The following is a 14,767-nucleotide window of genomic DNA, read 5'->3' as shown; positions in this document are numbered from 1 at the left end:
CCCACTAAAGCTGCCAATTGTAAAATATAAATCTTTGAACATTATAATTTAACAAGTCTTTGAACATTGTAATTATGTCCGATTACTATAGTTTAGCCTTCCTCTGCCAAACTCAGGTGCATTTTCTCAAGCCAGTGAACTCTTTCAGTAACAACATATGAAAGTTTATATAAAATATTGTACTGCATTTGAAATTAAAAGGTAAGATCAAGAAGATAGGCAGGGCCCAATCAGTCTGATATTTCACTTTATCAGAAGAATCCAGTACTGTTATATTTGGTATCTAAGGATCTTCAGAATTTGTTTGGATCTAAAATTTTGTAATGAACTAATAATCTAAATTGTCTTTTTCAGCCTAATATATTGAGAATATTGAGAATCATCTGCTTACTTGAATCTTGCACTCTGATTTTTATGATGCAGTTCTACACTGAAAGAGTATTGCAAATTTTAAAAGGAAAGAATGAAGAGAAATATGCACTTGGGGGGAATTGTATCTAAGACGTGTATTTTAGGGTAGCTGCATATATTCAAAGACAAATCCAGAGAAAAATCCAATTTTATTAAAGTTATGGGTTGATTGAAATATGATTTTATTATCCTTTTTAAATTTACAGTGTAATATAGAGTGAACACTGGCAAAATATGTAGAGTTGAGGAATAGACTGCACTGGACAGTGTCTCAAAGCAATGCATGACATGGAAAAGGTATTTTTGCTGCAGCTTTTCCTTTGGAAACTGCCCCTAACTAATTTCAAGGCACAGGATAACATCTGCTCTATGAGTGATCCCTTCCAGTTCCCATATGAGTATTCCAAACCAGGGGATATAATAATTGGAGGGATTGCTGCACAATTTGATTGCCTGTTGGAAATAAGCAACTTTGAGGAACATCCTGAAACAAAGGTGGTAGAAGAACTCATGTAAGGAAATTTCATCTGGAGGTAGCAGTGACTGGAAGTAGGAAGTTACTGTATGTCTCCAAGTCAAACACTAGACTATTCTGAATAATCAATTTCATTAAAGAGCCTGAAAAAAAGAGTTTTTGAAAATGATTGTTATTAGTACTTAAAAATAATTTTAATTCATTTTCTTCTGCAACATATTTTATGATACCAAGTTTTGCTTTTTCTATTCCTTTATCACTAATTATGTCACCACTTCTTCCTATATTATATGCTTATTACTACTTCTTTCAGATTACATCTTCTTTCTGCCAAATAGCAGTAGCATTTCTATTTTCTTTGTTCTAATATTTTGAAGTTCACTTTTTTTAATAGATCATATCTTTTATTGTTCGAATATTTATAATTTGTTAGGGTTCAGCTGATCTATTAATCTGTTTAAAGGTATCTGGATCTGAATAAATTTCTATGTCTTTTGCATGTTCTATTGGCATTACAGAGATTATATGCTTTCTACTGATGTTACACTAGTAAGAATTACAGCGCACAATAATATAGTACAGTCTCAGTTAAGCCACCTAAAAATCTCTTCATTTTAATTAGAAAAAAATAATGAATTTCTTCAGCATCTTATCAGGTGTGAAAAACAAAAACAAAATTCATAGGGTAAATCTGCTTTTCCCTCTTGGGTGGAACGTAGCCTATAATCTCAGAAAAAGTGAATAATGGATAGATTGTACTTCTGAATGTGTTTACAGTACGCCATAGCTGAGAGTACAGTGAGAAAGAAATCTAACCCACATCTCTTCCATTCTGCCTAAAAAAACCCACCAGCAAGGCATTACTTCTTTTGGAGGTTTTGACCATTGTAGCAACAGAAATATATTATGCCCCTTGATTTTATTTTTCCTCCCCAAAATGACCTAGAAGATACCAATGCAAGTTACTTCTTTTATTGCAATGCTAAATTAAAGCATACTGTAATTTGTTGAGCTTTAAAACTTTTTTAGCACTTTTAACTAATCTATAATCCATACTTTTTACTGCTTTTGAATAAATCAGCTACATGTAAAATAAATTAAAATGAAACAGATTGACTTTTGATTTTACAGTTAATATTTAGGCACCTATCCATCTTTAGCTGACCCTAATGAAGACTAGCATTTTCAGACCTGCTTGTTATTAGGATAGGAATCTGGTACTCCTGTTGATAAGACTGGTAAGCAAAGAAAAATTACTGAAAGCAATGGCAACTCAGTTCCACAATGCTGCCAAGAGAACTTGAAAATACTATTACTGAGACAGTCTTTTTCTTATTCAGCATGGCTGGGAAGAAACAGTGCATTCAGAAAGTATTCAGACTCCCTTCACTTTTGTTATGTTGCAGCCTGATTCTACAGTTGTTGAAATTCATGTTTTTCTTATTAATGTACACTCAGTATCCCATAATGACAAAGTGAAAACAGAAGTTTAGAAATGTCTATAAATTTATTAAAAAGAAAAAAACCCTGAAATATCACTTTGGCATAAATATTCAGGCCCTTTGTAACAACACTTGAAATTTAGCTCAGATGTCTCCCATTTCTCTTTATCATTGCTGACATGTTTCTATACCTTGATTGGAGCTGACCTGTGGTAAATTAAATTGATTGGACATGATTTGGAAAGGCACACACCATTCTATAGAAGGTCTCACAGCTGACAATGGACACTGTAGCAGATTAAAAGCCATGAGGTCAAAGGAACTGCCTGCAGAGTTCAGAAACAGGATTATTGCAGGACACAGATCTGGAGAAAGCTACAATAAAATTTCTGCTGCACTGAAGGTTCCTAAGAGCACAGTGGCCTCCATAATTCTCAAATGGAAGAAGTTTGGCACAACCAGAACTCTTCCAAGAGTTGGTCACCCAATCAAACTGAGCAATCAGGGGAGAAGGGCTTTAGTAAGAGAAATGACCAAGAATCCAATGGTCACTCTGACTGAGTTCCAGATATCCTGTGTGGAGATGGGACTAAGTTCCAGAAGGACAACCATCATTGCAGCCTCTACCGATCTGGGATTTATGGCAGAGTGGCTAGATAGAAGCCTCTCATCAGTGCAAAATACATGAAAGCTCATTTGGAGTTTGCAAAAAAGCACCTGAAAGACTCCCAGACTATGAGGAACAAGATTCTCTGATCTGATGAAACCAAGATTGAACTATTTGGCCTCAATTCCAAATGTTATGTCTGGAGAAAACCAGGCACTGCTCATCACCTGCCTGGTATCACCCCAACAGTAAAGCATGGTGATGGTAGCTTTTTCAGCAGCAGGGACTGAGAGAATGGTCAGGGTTGAGGGAAAGCTGAATGGAGCAAAGTACAGGGATGTCCTCAATGAAAACCTGTTCCATAGCACGCAGGACTTCAAACTGGGCCAAAGGTTCACTTTCCAACATGACAACAATCCTAAGCACACAGCCAAGACAACACAGAACTGGCTTAGGGACAGCTCTGTGAATGTCATAGAATGGCCCAGTCAGAGCCCTGACTTGAACCCTATTGAACATCTCTGGAGGAACCTGAAAATGGCTGTCCACTGACGGTTGACATCCAATCCTTGAGAGGATTTACAAGGAAAAATGGCAAAAAATCTCCCAATCCAGGTATGCAAAGTTTGTTGTGTCATACCCCAAAAAGATTCAAGGCTGTAATTGCTGCCAAAGGTGCTTCAACAAAGTACTTAGTGAAGGATCTGAATAATGCCAATATATTTCAGTTTTTTCTTTTTAATAAATTTACAGACATTTCTAAACTTCTGTTTTTACTTTGTCATTATGGGGTACTGAGGGTAGATTAATGAGAAAAAATGAATCTCAGCTGTAGAATCAGACTGCAGCATAACAAAATTGATAAAAGTGAAAGGGGTCTGAATACTTTCTGAATGCACTATATGTACAGTAACTTAACTTTGAAATTTATCCTCCAAAACAAAGACAAATGTTTTTGTGAAAAAGTATTTAAAATATGTCTATGAAGTATATATAAGAATATCTACATTTTTAACTTTGTTTCTAGACACAGTAAATTACATACAAAATATATGTGATAGTTATTTCATACATTATATAAATCTTCCCTTAGGGCAATGTTAAAAAATTACCAACATGTTCTTTCATTGATATTTGCGGTGAGGCAGATCAATGAGAATCCCAAAATATTACCAAATATCAGCATAGGATTCCACATATATGACAGCTACAATAATGCAAAGATGTCTTATCAGAACACCCTGAAACTTCTATCTGCCCAGAAGAAGAATATTCCAAATTACAACTGCAAGAAGCAAACTAATTTGATAGCTGTAATTGGAGGACTTGATGCCAAAGTCTCTCTTCATATGGCTACTGTTTTAGGCATCTATAAGATTCCACAGGTATGTGCAGGTCGGCCATGAAGTTTACAATACTGTTATATTTATCTTTAAGGAATGACATTAGAAATAGGTCAGGAATATAATTTATGGATAGCTTCATGGAAGCCAATTTTCTGTTCTCCTGTCTAGTTTTACATTCCACCTAAGATGATAACATACAAATATACAGTAACCAGCCACTTTTATTTTGCACCCATTTATTTCTGTGGTTTTTAAAAACCAACTTTACTTTGAAGAATTCTTATAACTTGAAAACATTTGCACCATAATATACTCAAGTTGTCCTAATAGAGTTATATCCTCAAGTGGATTTTGGAAACAATTCTTCTTCTTTCCCTTTCTTTTACTCTTTTTTGAAATCAGGAAGAGAGTTCAGAAACACCAGGACAAAATCACTTTAGTTCAATCATGAGAAGGGGTAGTTTCTCAGTCTTAAACAAGTACAAATGATGTGAGCATGTTCACATTTGCAAGTAGACACAGTCTCAATTTCTCTCTTTTGATGGTGGTTTTCTAAAACTATGTGGTTCTTGCCTATAAAATTTCTATTACGACTGTATATTCAGAACTAATATTGTGCTTATTGTAGGATCAAAATATGCATCTGTACCTTATCTTGGGTAAAACAGATTTATTTCCAGTAATGTGGTTTCATCATAGAAAATTTTTGTTGATAGGGAGTAAGAGATCCAGCCCATAGCCACTCCTTTATAGGGTACTGAGAACTCGGTACTCTCTCTGTTCTTTTTAACATCTACATGAAGCCATTGGGTGAGAACATCCAATACCATAGGATGAGATATCATCAATATACTGATGATACTCAGCTTTACATTTCCATCTTTGGTGTTGGTGTGGCTGCACTTTTGTGGTGCATGGGGCATGTAGGGGTCTGGATGGGGGGCAATAGCCACCAATTGAACCCTGGTAAGATGGAGTCACTTTGAATATGCAGAGCCTTGACATCCAGAGATTTATCATCTTTACTTCTGGATGAGGTGCATTACCCCATACAAACCTGGTATAAAACTTGAGGTTTCTGCTAGACTCGTGACTCTTGTCCAAAGAGCAAGTGACAATCATAGCTAGGAGAGCCTTTGCACAATTTTGGGTTGTGCGACAACTGCACTCATTTCTGGATTGTGAAACTCTGCTTTCAGTCACTTATGCCATCTCATTTAGATTATTGAAACACGCTCAACAGGGGCTACCCTTGCAGAGTATTTGGAAACAATTGGTCTAGAATACAGCATATATAATGGCATATATAACATTAATGTTAGGCAAGCTGCACTGGCTACCAATCTGTTTCTGGGTCCAATTCAAAGTGCTGGTCTTTACGTTTAAGGTCCTTTATGGCACAGGTCCAGGATATCTGAGGAGCCATCTTTCCCCAATGGATAGAGCGACCCCAGTCTTGCTGACAGAATAGGCCTACTGCAGTCCCAATTGGCCAGGAAATTGTGGCTGGTGGGATCCAAGAGAAGAGCCTTTTCTGCTATATCCCCCACCCTCTGGAAAATCTTGTGGTACGAGATGAGGTCTGCCCTAACCATTCTGGTCTCCAGGAAATGTCTTAAAATTTGGCTATGTTAGTGAGTATAGGGTCCTAAAGAAGAAGTTGTTGGCTGAAGGTGGCTAGTATAGTAACAAAGAAGCCATTACCACCTCTCTGCTCTAAACCTGTTTTTTTAGTTTGGTTTAATCTCTTGTAATTTAAATATGCTTTTATACTTGTATATATACTTGTATATATATGCACATATGTATATATGTATATACTGTATCTATATATGTATATATTGTCTTTTAAAATGCTAAAAATGTGAATCCTGGGCATTATGTTAACAAATAAAAGAAAAAAACAAACACCAGGATAAAATAAACCAGCCTGTTTAATATAAACAAGTCTGTGGTTAAAAAAGTCCTAAGCTTTCGTTCGTCCAAAAACTGCCGGCGTCATCAGAGTTAGAATAGCAGGAGATCGGGAAGGCAGCTCATATAGCCTCCTGCCTCTGCGCCCGGCTCCTTGAGCGCGTCATCGGCCCGTTGATTGTGTTAATCCCTATTGTGCAGAGTTGTTCCGCCTCAGGCAAACTGTCTTTGACTCCACTGGTTGTTTTACGATCCTCAAGTGCTCTTTTGGAGCGTGTACAAGCACTTGGAGGGCTGCTGTCAATTCGTCCCTGTGCCCAGTCCCCCTCCCTCTCAGGACCATTATCCTCCCCCACCCCCAAGGCCGTTGTTGTAATTCCTCCACCCCAGTCCTGCAACAAGCAGCTGTTCCAGCATTCCTGCTCTCTGTCTTCCCCCTCCCTCCCCCTTCTTCCAGATCGCCTCAGCACTTCCATCCTTGGCTTGGGGCCATTTGGTTCATCATCTCGGTCCATGGGAGTCATGGTCGTCCCACCACCTATAGAGCCATCATTCCAATTCTGTGAAACGCTGTCATCTTCTTTCTTAGAGATCGTGCCCGTCTCATCCGTCCTTCCACTGCCCCAATCCTGCAAAGGAAGAGTTAAATGTCTTCTCAGCAGGCCGTGATGCTGTTTTTCCCAAGAGTCTGGTAGGCCGGCAAAAGATCTATATGCCAGTTGATGGAATTTTCATTAGAGACCAGGCTTCCTTAAGTAGGTGGCCACCCTTGGTAGTCTCATGAGCTATGACCTCCGTATTAGCTAGATCGAAAGTGTGGCCATATGTCCAGCTCTGTGCCCCAAGGCTCTGTTCTGGGCACAGTGCTCTTCAACATCTTCATCAACGACTTGGACGAGGGGATAGATGGGGAACTCATCAAATTTGCAGACGACATCAAGCTGGCAGGAATAGCCAACACTCCAGAAGACAGGCTTAAGATACAGAAGGATCTGGACAGACTTGAACACTGGGCACTATCTAACAAAATGAAATTCAATGGTGAAAAAAGCAAGGTTCTACATTTAGGCAAGAAAAACCAAATGTACAGGTATAGTATAGGGGGTACTTTGCTCAATAGTAGTAACTGTGAGAGGGACCTTAGAGTCCTAGTGGACAATCACTTAAATATGAGCCAGCAGTGTGCTACAACTGTCAAAAAGGCCAACACAGTGCTAGGCTGCATTAACAGAGGGGTAGAATCAAGATCACATGAAGTATTAATACCACTTTACAATGCCAACTTGGAATACTGCATCCAGTTTTGGTCATCATGATGTAAAAAAGATATTGAGACTCTAGAAAGAGTACAGAGAAGAGCAACAAAGATGATTAGGTGACTGGAGGCTAAAGCATATAAGGAACGGTTGCTAGAATTGAGTATGTCTAGTTTAATGAAGAGAAGGACGAGGGGGGATATGATATCAGTGTTCCAATATCTCAGGGGCTGCCACAAAGAAGAGGGAGTGAAGCTATTTTCCAAAGCACCTGAAGGCAGGACAAGAAGTAATGGATGGAAACTAATCAAGGGGAGAAGCAATCTAGAACTAAGGAGAAACTTCCTGACAGTGAGAACAATTAACCAGTGGAACAACCTGCCTCCAGAATAGGTGAATGCCCCAACACTGGAAGTTTTTAAGAAGAGGCTGGACAGCCATTTGTCTCAAATTGTATAGGGTTTCCTGCCTGAGCAGGGGGTTGGACTTGATGACCTCCAAGGTCCCTTCCAACTTTATTATTATTATTATTATTATTATTATTATTATTATTATTATTATTATTATTATTATTATTATTATTATTATTATTATTATTATTATTTGTATGTATATGACTTCTCCATTGACTTTTCTTGTAGGAAGTTGTCAGAGAGCACTGAAAATGATGATTTTGAAGCTATAACTCTGTGAAATTTCTATCCCAAGGAAGTAATGTGTCCCATCTTCTTTATGCATTCTTTAAGTTAGCCTATCTGATATACATTGATTGAAAAAAATATTGTCCTATGATAAATCGTTCTACCAAATTGAAGGTTACAAATAATGAACAGACATGAGAATGATAATAGTTTTTGAATAATTCAAGATAACTTGTTATCATTTACCCTTCTTTTGTTCTTTTAATATATTTTTGCTTAGATTGCTTGCTGTGTGTTTGCTCCAGTGATGAATGTTAAAACACAGCTCCCTTTTTTCTATCGGATGAACCCTAGTGAAACAAATCAATACATGGGACTTATTCAGCTACTCCTTTTTTTCCAATGGAAATGGATTGGAATTGTTTCACCAGATGATGATAAAGGAGAAAAATTTGTGCAGGCATTGTTACCCTTGCTTTCCCAGAATGCAATCTGTGCAGCAATCATTGAAAGAACACTAACCCTTTCTGGTGTTTTAGAGAATTTTGACTCATTTGAACCTCTTGTTGCTATGGCTGCTTCATTAGCCAAACCCAGTGTCAAAGTCTATATTGTAAATGCAGATTCTCAAGTCGTGGCATGCTTGAAATGGCTGCTATATCTTTATGGAAGCTTAGAAAGCTCAACACAACTAACCATAGGCAAGGTGTGGCTTATGACAGCACAGTGGGATTTCTCATCAGAGACATTTCACCGACATTTTGATATACATGTTTTCCATGGTGCATTGTCTTTGGCAAGTCATTCAAAAGAAGTGCTGGGGTTTACAGAATTTTTGCATTCTCTTCACCCTATCTGGTCAAAAGAAGATGGGTTTATCAGGATCTTCTGGAAACAAGCATTCAACTGCCTATTTCCTAATTCTAATGAAGGCAAAGAGAGCAATAATTCTTGCACTGGAAATGAGAACTTGGAAAATCTTCCTGGAACTCTCTTTGAAATGACTATGACCAGTCAAAGCTACAGCATCTACAATGCGGTCCATGCCATAGCATATGCTTTGCATAAAATGTTCTTATCTTCCACCCAGGTTAAATCTTATCTTCTACCTAGGTTAGATCCCTCCAAACTGCTACATTGGCAGGTAATGCTTTCCAGGTAAATTCTTTTATTTATTATGGCAACTGCAATATGTAAAAGGTGTTGTTTCTGAGAGGTGTTTTTTTTTATTACATTCAGACTTTTCATCTTGCTTGTGATAAAATACTTTTCTCCCATACAGCTATGTTTTGATTCTTGGGACTAATTCAATATTCCTCTTTCCTTTCCCTTTATTTTTCTCTATCTATCTATCTATCTATCTATCTATCTATCTATCTATCTATCTATCTATCTATCTATCTATCTATCTATCTCATCTTTTTGGTTGTGCTCTCTATTGTTTGCTTGTTTGGCATTTATTTTATACTAACCAGCATAGCCAACAAACCAAGGATCTTTTCTCTCTCTCTCTCTCTCTCTCTCTCTCTCTCTCTCTCTCTCTCTCTCTCTCTCTCTCACACACACACACACACACACACACACACACACACACACACTCTCCATCTATCTCATAATTGTTAGATCTTTAGCTAGATATACAGCATATTTGCAAAGTAGCCTATCAACTTAGCTGCTACAAGGAGCTAGCAAAGACTGACTATAACCATGGCATGACAAAGTAGCCACAATCATGCATTGAGATATCTACAAGAAATACATTTGCCTGCAGGCAAGAACTGGTGATACACAAAACAGACAAACTGGAAGAAAATGAAGAAGATAAAGTCCTCTGGGACTTTAGAATTTGAACAGACAAATATCTGCCACACAACGCCCCAGACTATAAATGTAGATAAGAAAGCATAAAGGTGTGGATAGTGGACATAGCAATATCTAGAAACAGCAGAATAGAAGAGGACAAAATGGAGAAAATAACAAAATACAAAGGCCTGCAAATAAAAATAGAATGGTGGCAAAAGTAAGCAAAAATAGTATCAATAATAACAGCCACCTTGGGTGCAATCACTAACACCTGGTTTCCATTTGAACACCATTGGCTGTGACAATGTCAGATTATTCAATTGCAAAATGCATGGAATAACCATCCTGGACAATACCTTTAATACCATCAAACAACAATATCTACTTATCCCAGGTCCTTGAGAGGGACTCCATTGAGAAACAAAAATGTCAAACCCAGTCTAAATATCTTGCTGTGTGACAAATCATAGTAAGTTATATGCTACACAACATTCAATGACTTTGGGCAGCAAACTAGCCATCACAGTCCAGATTTTTCAGCAAAGGACATTAGATCTTTGCCTCTTGATGAAAACTGAAATATTCTTTTCCTTTGTTTCCTATTTTTATAAATTGATAAGAGAAGTCTCCCAAAAAAAGACTCCTGTCTCTTTGTTGAGCCTCCATAGGAATATTGGACAAAAACATGTTTCAAAATCTTTTATCACTAATGTCATGGGACAGTTTTGTCATGAGCACCTTCTGAAGCCTGGAATCCAGAGGTTGCCCACCTTTCAATTATATTAATGTCAATGTATAAGCCTAGTTCTGTATAATGGAAATGTGCAACATCAGTCTGTGAAACACATTTGGCTCTCCAAAAGCCTTTGATGCGGCCTCTCCCCCAAATTGTCAAATAATACTCCACTGAAGGAATTATTATACACATGATAGGATAATTATATTAATTCATTTAAAATTTTATTAATATTAGATATAATTGAAATAAAGGAAATCTAATTTAGTTTTTGTCTTGGGTTCATGCACCAGTTTGTGCAATCTGTACCACTGTATTTCACAAAAGGTCAGACATCTCAGCCACTAAAATTTAATGGTATGTTCCTGATTATGGACAACAAAATAAAGTCTGTCTCTGAAAGGTTTATAATGCAAAATTTAATCTAGAGTGAACAATTAAAAAAAACAAAGGCAAAAGTAAATGGAATAATTGAATTATTGAAACCATTGAATTATTGAAACAATAGTTGTATGATTAGTTCAATATCACATGGAAACCAGAAAACTGGTCCCAGAATGTTCTCATAGTCACTTTTCCTATAGTTCTATACAAAATGACTTGACTGTCATTTTTAAGTAATGGGAAAGATAAGTAATTGAAGGTATCCGGTAGATTTCATATCAAACCAAAACAGGCTTCATTTGGATAGGGGAAATATAATATGTTCCAAGTTTATTTGGAAGGTTGATAAATATCCTGTGAACCATTCAAAATGATAAACTTGAGTTCTCATCTGAGATTTGAACTTGTCTTAAAACTGTTTAAGTCTGTTCTGCTTGCAGTATTTTTGGGTGGAGTGGGATTGTATCCTCTTATTTTTTTAGAAAAAAAAACAGATGTTCAAGAACAATTAATCTGTTCTGCTTGCAGTATTCTGGGATGGGGTGAGATTGTATCCTATTTTTTTTTTCAAAAAAATCCCTAGATGTTCAAGAACAACAAAAACAACAATAATAATAATAATAATCAGGGCTTTTTTTTCTCATAGAATGCCCAGAACGGAGTTCCAGCACCTTTTTTGGATGGAACTTTGTAGGGTAGGCAAGGCAGGTTTTATGACATGTGTGAATTCCGGCACCTTTTTTTTTTTTTAGAAAAAAAAGCACTGATGATGATGATGATGATAATAATAATAATTTTTACAAATGTTTCCTGTTCATAACAATAGTATAGATTGTTGGATTTCTTGGTAGTAAACAGAAAAATATTTGTAGCTAGCCAAAATGGTTAGACTTTTTAAGTTCTCGACTTTATTATTTTTATAAATAACTCAAGATGATATGTACCTACAACTTCTTTCTCTTCTTTTCTTCAGAACACTCCTCTTAGTGAGTTGGGCTGTGAGAGAATGAGCTCACTCAAAGTCAACCAGACAGCTGTCATGCCTAATGTGGGATTAGAATTCAGTTTCTAGTGTGGTGCCTAAACTACTAGACCAAACTAGTGCCAAAATGTTGGAACAGCTCTTGTGATGTGACAAATTTGCCACCCTTTTATATTTGCATCATGATGTTACATACACATATTTAAGAGAAGAAATTTATATTAGGACATCATGAACATTTTATAATTTGTATCCCTTGCTCTTTTTCTATAGATGCCAATGAACAATTATTGGGTGAAATTACTAAAAATTATTGAAATATATGAAAATTAAGGTCTTATTACATTCACATTTTTCTTGTGAGTTTCTCAAATCCTTTTAGTGACTAGTCACATAAACTGAAACAGTTTAGATAAAATAATTTCTATTTAAATAGGTAACTGTTTTATACTCTTAATTAATATTTAACATATATTTAACAATATTGTATTGAGAAAAAGTACTTATTAAAATGAAGGATTGAGCATACATCCTGCTTCTCCATTTTGTAAATTATATAAATGGCATTAACCAAGAGACATTTTTTCTCTAGTTACAATATTTTAAAACTATTTGCTTCTTTCACTTTAGCTTCACTATTTTCTGAGGACCATCTCATTTAACAATAGTGCTGGAGAAACCATATCTTTTGATGAGAATAGTGAATTGGTAGCTGGGTTTGATGTTATCAACTGGATCACTTTCCCAAACAAATCCTTTCTTCGTATGAAAGTTGGATACCTGGATCCACAAGCTTTAAGTGGTTATCAATTAACTGTTCATGAAGAGACCATCATATGGCATAGTTCATTTAATCAGGTAAAGTACAAATAGAATTTCAGATATGGAAAGCTAAATGGGAAAGTGCCCCAGTCTTTGTAATTCATAAATGATTTCTACTCAGTAGAGTTTATTGGTGAATATATAATAAGCTATCATTTAGAACAAATAGCCTTTAACTCTAAATCAAAGTCAGCTATAGACTGGCAAGGAAGAGGAAAAAAGAAAAAAAATTCTCTTGATTTGTTTAAAAATATTCCCTTTCAAACAACATGAAATTGTTTTAGAAAGTATTCCTTTCTCACTTTTTTGACATACAATATAAAATCAGATTCATTTGGACAAGGGTGTTCAATCTTTAGATAGCCAAAGATGATTTGTTATATTTAGTGTGTAGACTAAGGGTTACATCATTTATATAGAGTGGTCAGAATTCAGTTAAAGGAGAACTTGGAAAGTTTTCCTTTGTTTTTTAATAGCTGTATCTCTAGTTTAATATTCAATATTTTGGGGATTTGAAGACTGGAGAAATCCTGGGATGATTACCTGTTATTTGCTTATCTGATTAGGGACCTGTAGTCATTGAACTAATGATGAATTTTCAAACTCACCTAGATGCTTATCTTTTCAACTCAGTTACAAAATGCTCCCCAAATTAAAATAAATTATTTTCTAGCAAGTAGACTATGTTTTCAAGGACATGTTTATTTATTTCTTTGCCATATGACTAGATCCTTCCTGTTGCTCTGTGTAATGAGAAATGCCATCCAGGTTACAGACAAAAAAAGAAAGAAGGAGAACCATTCTGCTGCTACTATTGTGTTCCCTGTCCAGATGGGAAGATTTCAAACCAGAAGGGTAGGAGACATAATAATCAATTATGAATTACAAATTCAATGGACACTGATAGTAAAACATAAAACAGTTTATGTTAAACAATTTATACCAATTATTAAAACATGTATTCAATCACCAGCATTTACAAAAAAAGATATGTTTATCAGACTTTGTGGAAACAAGTCACCATCATCAATCAGAAGTTAGGTAAGTAAGTACCAGTAGATGATAGATGAGATAGATGGAGATAGGTGGAGATAGGTGGAGACAGGTGGAGACAGATGGAGACAGATGGAGATAGATAGATAGATAGATAGATAGATAGATAGATAGATAGATAGATAGATAGATAGATAGATAGATAGATAGATAGATAGATTGATAGAGGGCTTTTTTTCTCATAGAATGCCCTTCTATGAGAAAAACGGAGAATGGAGTTCCTGCACCTTTTTTGGATGGAACCTTGTAGGGTAGGCAAGGCGGGTTGTATGATGTGTGTGAGTTCTGGCACCTTTTTTTTTTTTTTAGAAAAAAAGCACTGGATAGATAGATAGATAGATAGATAGATAGATAGATATAGATAGATAGATAGATAGATAGATACCCTAAGACAAAAGAAATAACTGACCAGATAATAATAATAATAATAATAATAATAATAATAATAATAATAATAATAATAATAATAATAATAATAATAATAATAATAATAATAATAATAATAATAATAATAATAATAATAATAAAGTTGGAAGGGACCTTGGAGGTCATTGATAATTTCAGTTCAGTGGCAGAAATTAAGATTTTCTTCTCCAGTAGAAACCTACAGTGCCAATGTCAACATTTGTTGACTTTATACACAATGGCATTTACTAATATTTACATAGGACAGATCTTCCTCTTTCTATAATATATCCAAGCAGTGTCGGCTGGCGACCCCCAGGGGGAGGGCCTTCTCTGTGGGTGCCCCCACCCTCTGGAACGAACTACCCCCCGAGATCCGGACGATTCCGGATCTCCTATCTTTTCGCCGCGCCCTCAAGACATGGCTTTTTCAGCAAGCGGGTCTGGCCTAGGGAGAATTTTAAATAGGGACAATTTTAATTAGAATTTT

The 14,767-nt window shown here is 36.1% G+C and overlaps 1 protein-coding gene across 1 annotated transcript in view; it reads left to right on the top strand.

Moving 5' to 3' along the window:
* The first annotated feature begins 780 nt into the window (after positions 1 to 780).
* LOC107293363 (vomeronasal type-2 receptor 26-like) overlaps positions 781 to 14,767 on the top strand; it is a 15,840-nt gene continuing 1,853 nt past the window's right edge. The window contains exons 1-5 of the mRNA XM_015822511.1: positions 781 to 923; positions 4,029 to 4,320; positions 8,373 to 9,236; positions 12,628 to 12,855; positions 13,548 to 13,674. Coding sequence (XP_015677997.1) covers positions 781 to 923; positions 4,029 to 4,320; positions 8,373 to 9,236; positions 12,628 to 12,855; positions 13,548 to 13,674 — 1,654 coding nt within the window. The remainder of the gene's footprint in view (positions 924 to 4,028; positions 4,321 to 8,372; positions 9,237 to 12,627; positions 12,856 to 13,547; positions 13,675 to 14,767) is intronic.

Source organism: Protobothrops mucrosquamatus, unplaced genomic scaffold (genome assembly GCF_001527695.2).
Source record: "Protobothrops mucrosquamatus isolate PMUCROS unplaced genomic scaffold, P.Mucros_1.0 scaffold1595, whole genome shotgun sequence".
NCBI classification, from domain to species: Eukaryota; Metazoa; Chordata; class Lepidosauria; order Squamata; family Viperidae; genus Protobothrops; species Protobothrops mucrosquamatus.
Note: the sequence above shows the minus strand (reverse complement) of the source record. Positions and strands in the feature narration are given on the sequence as shown.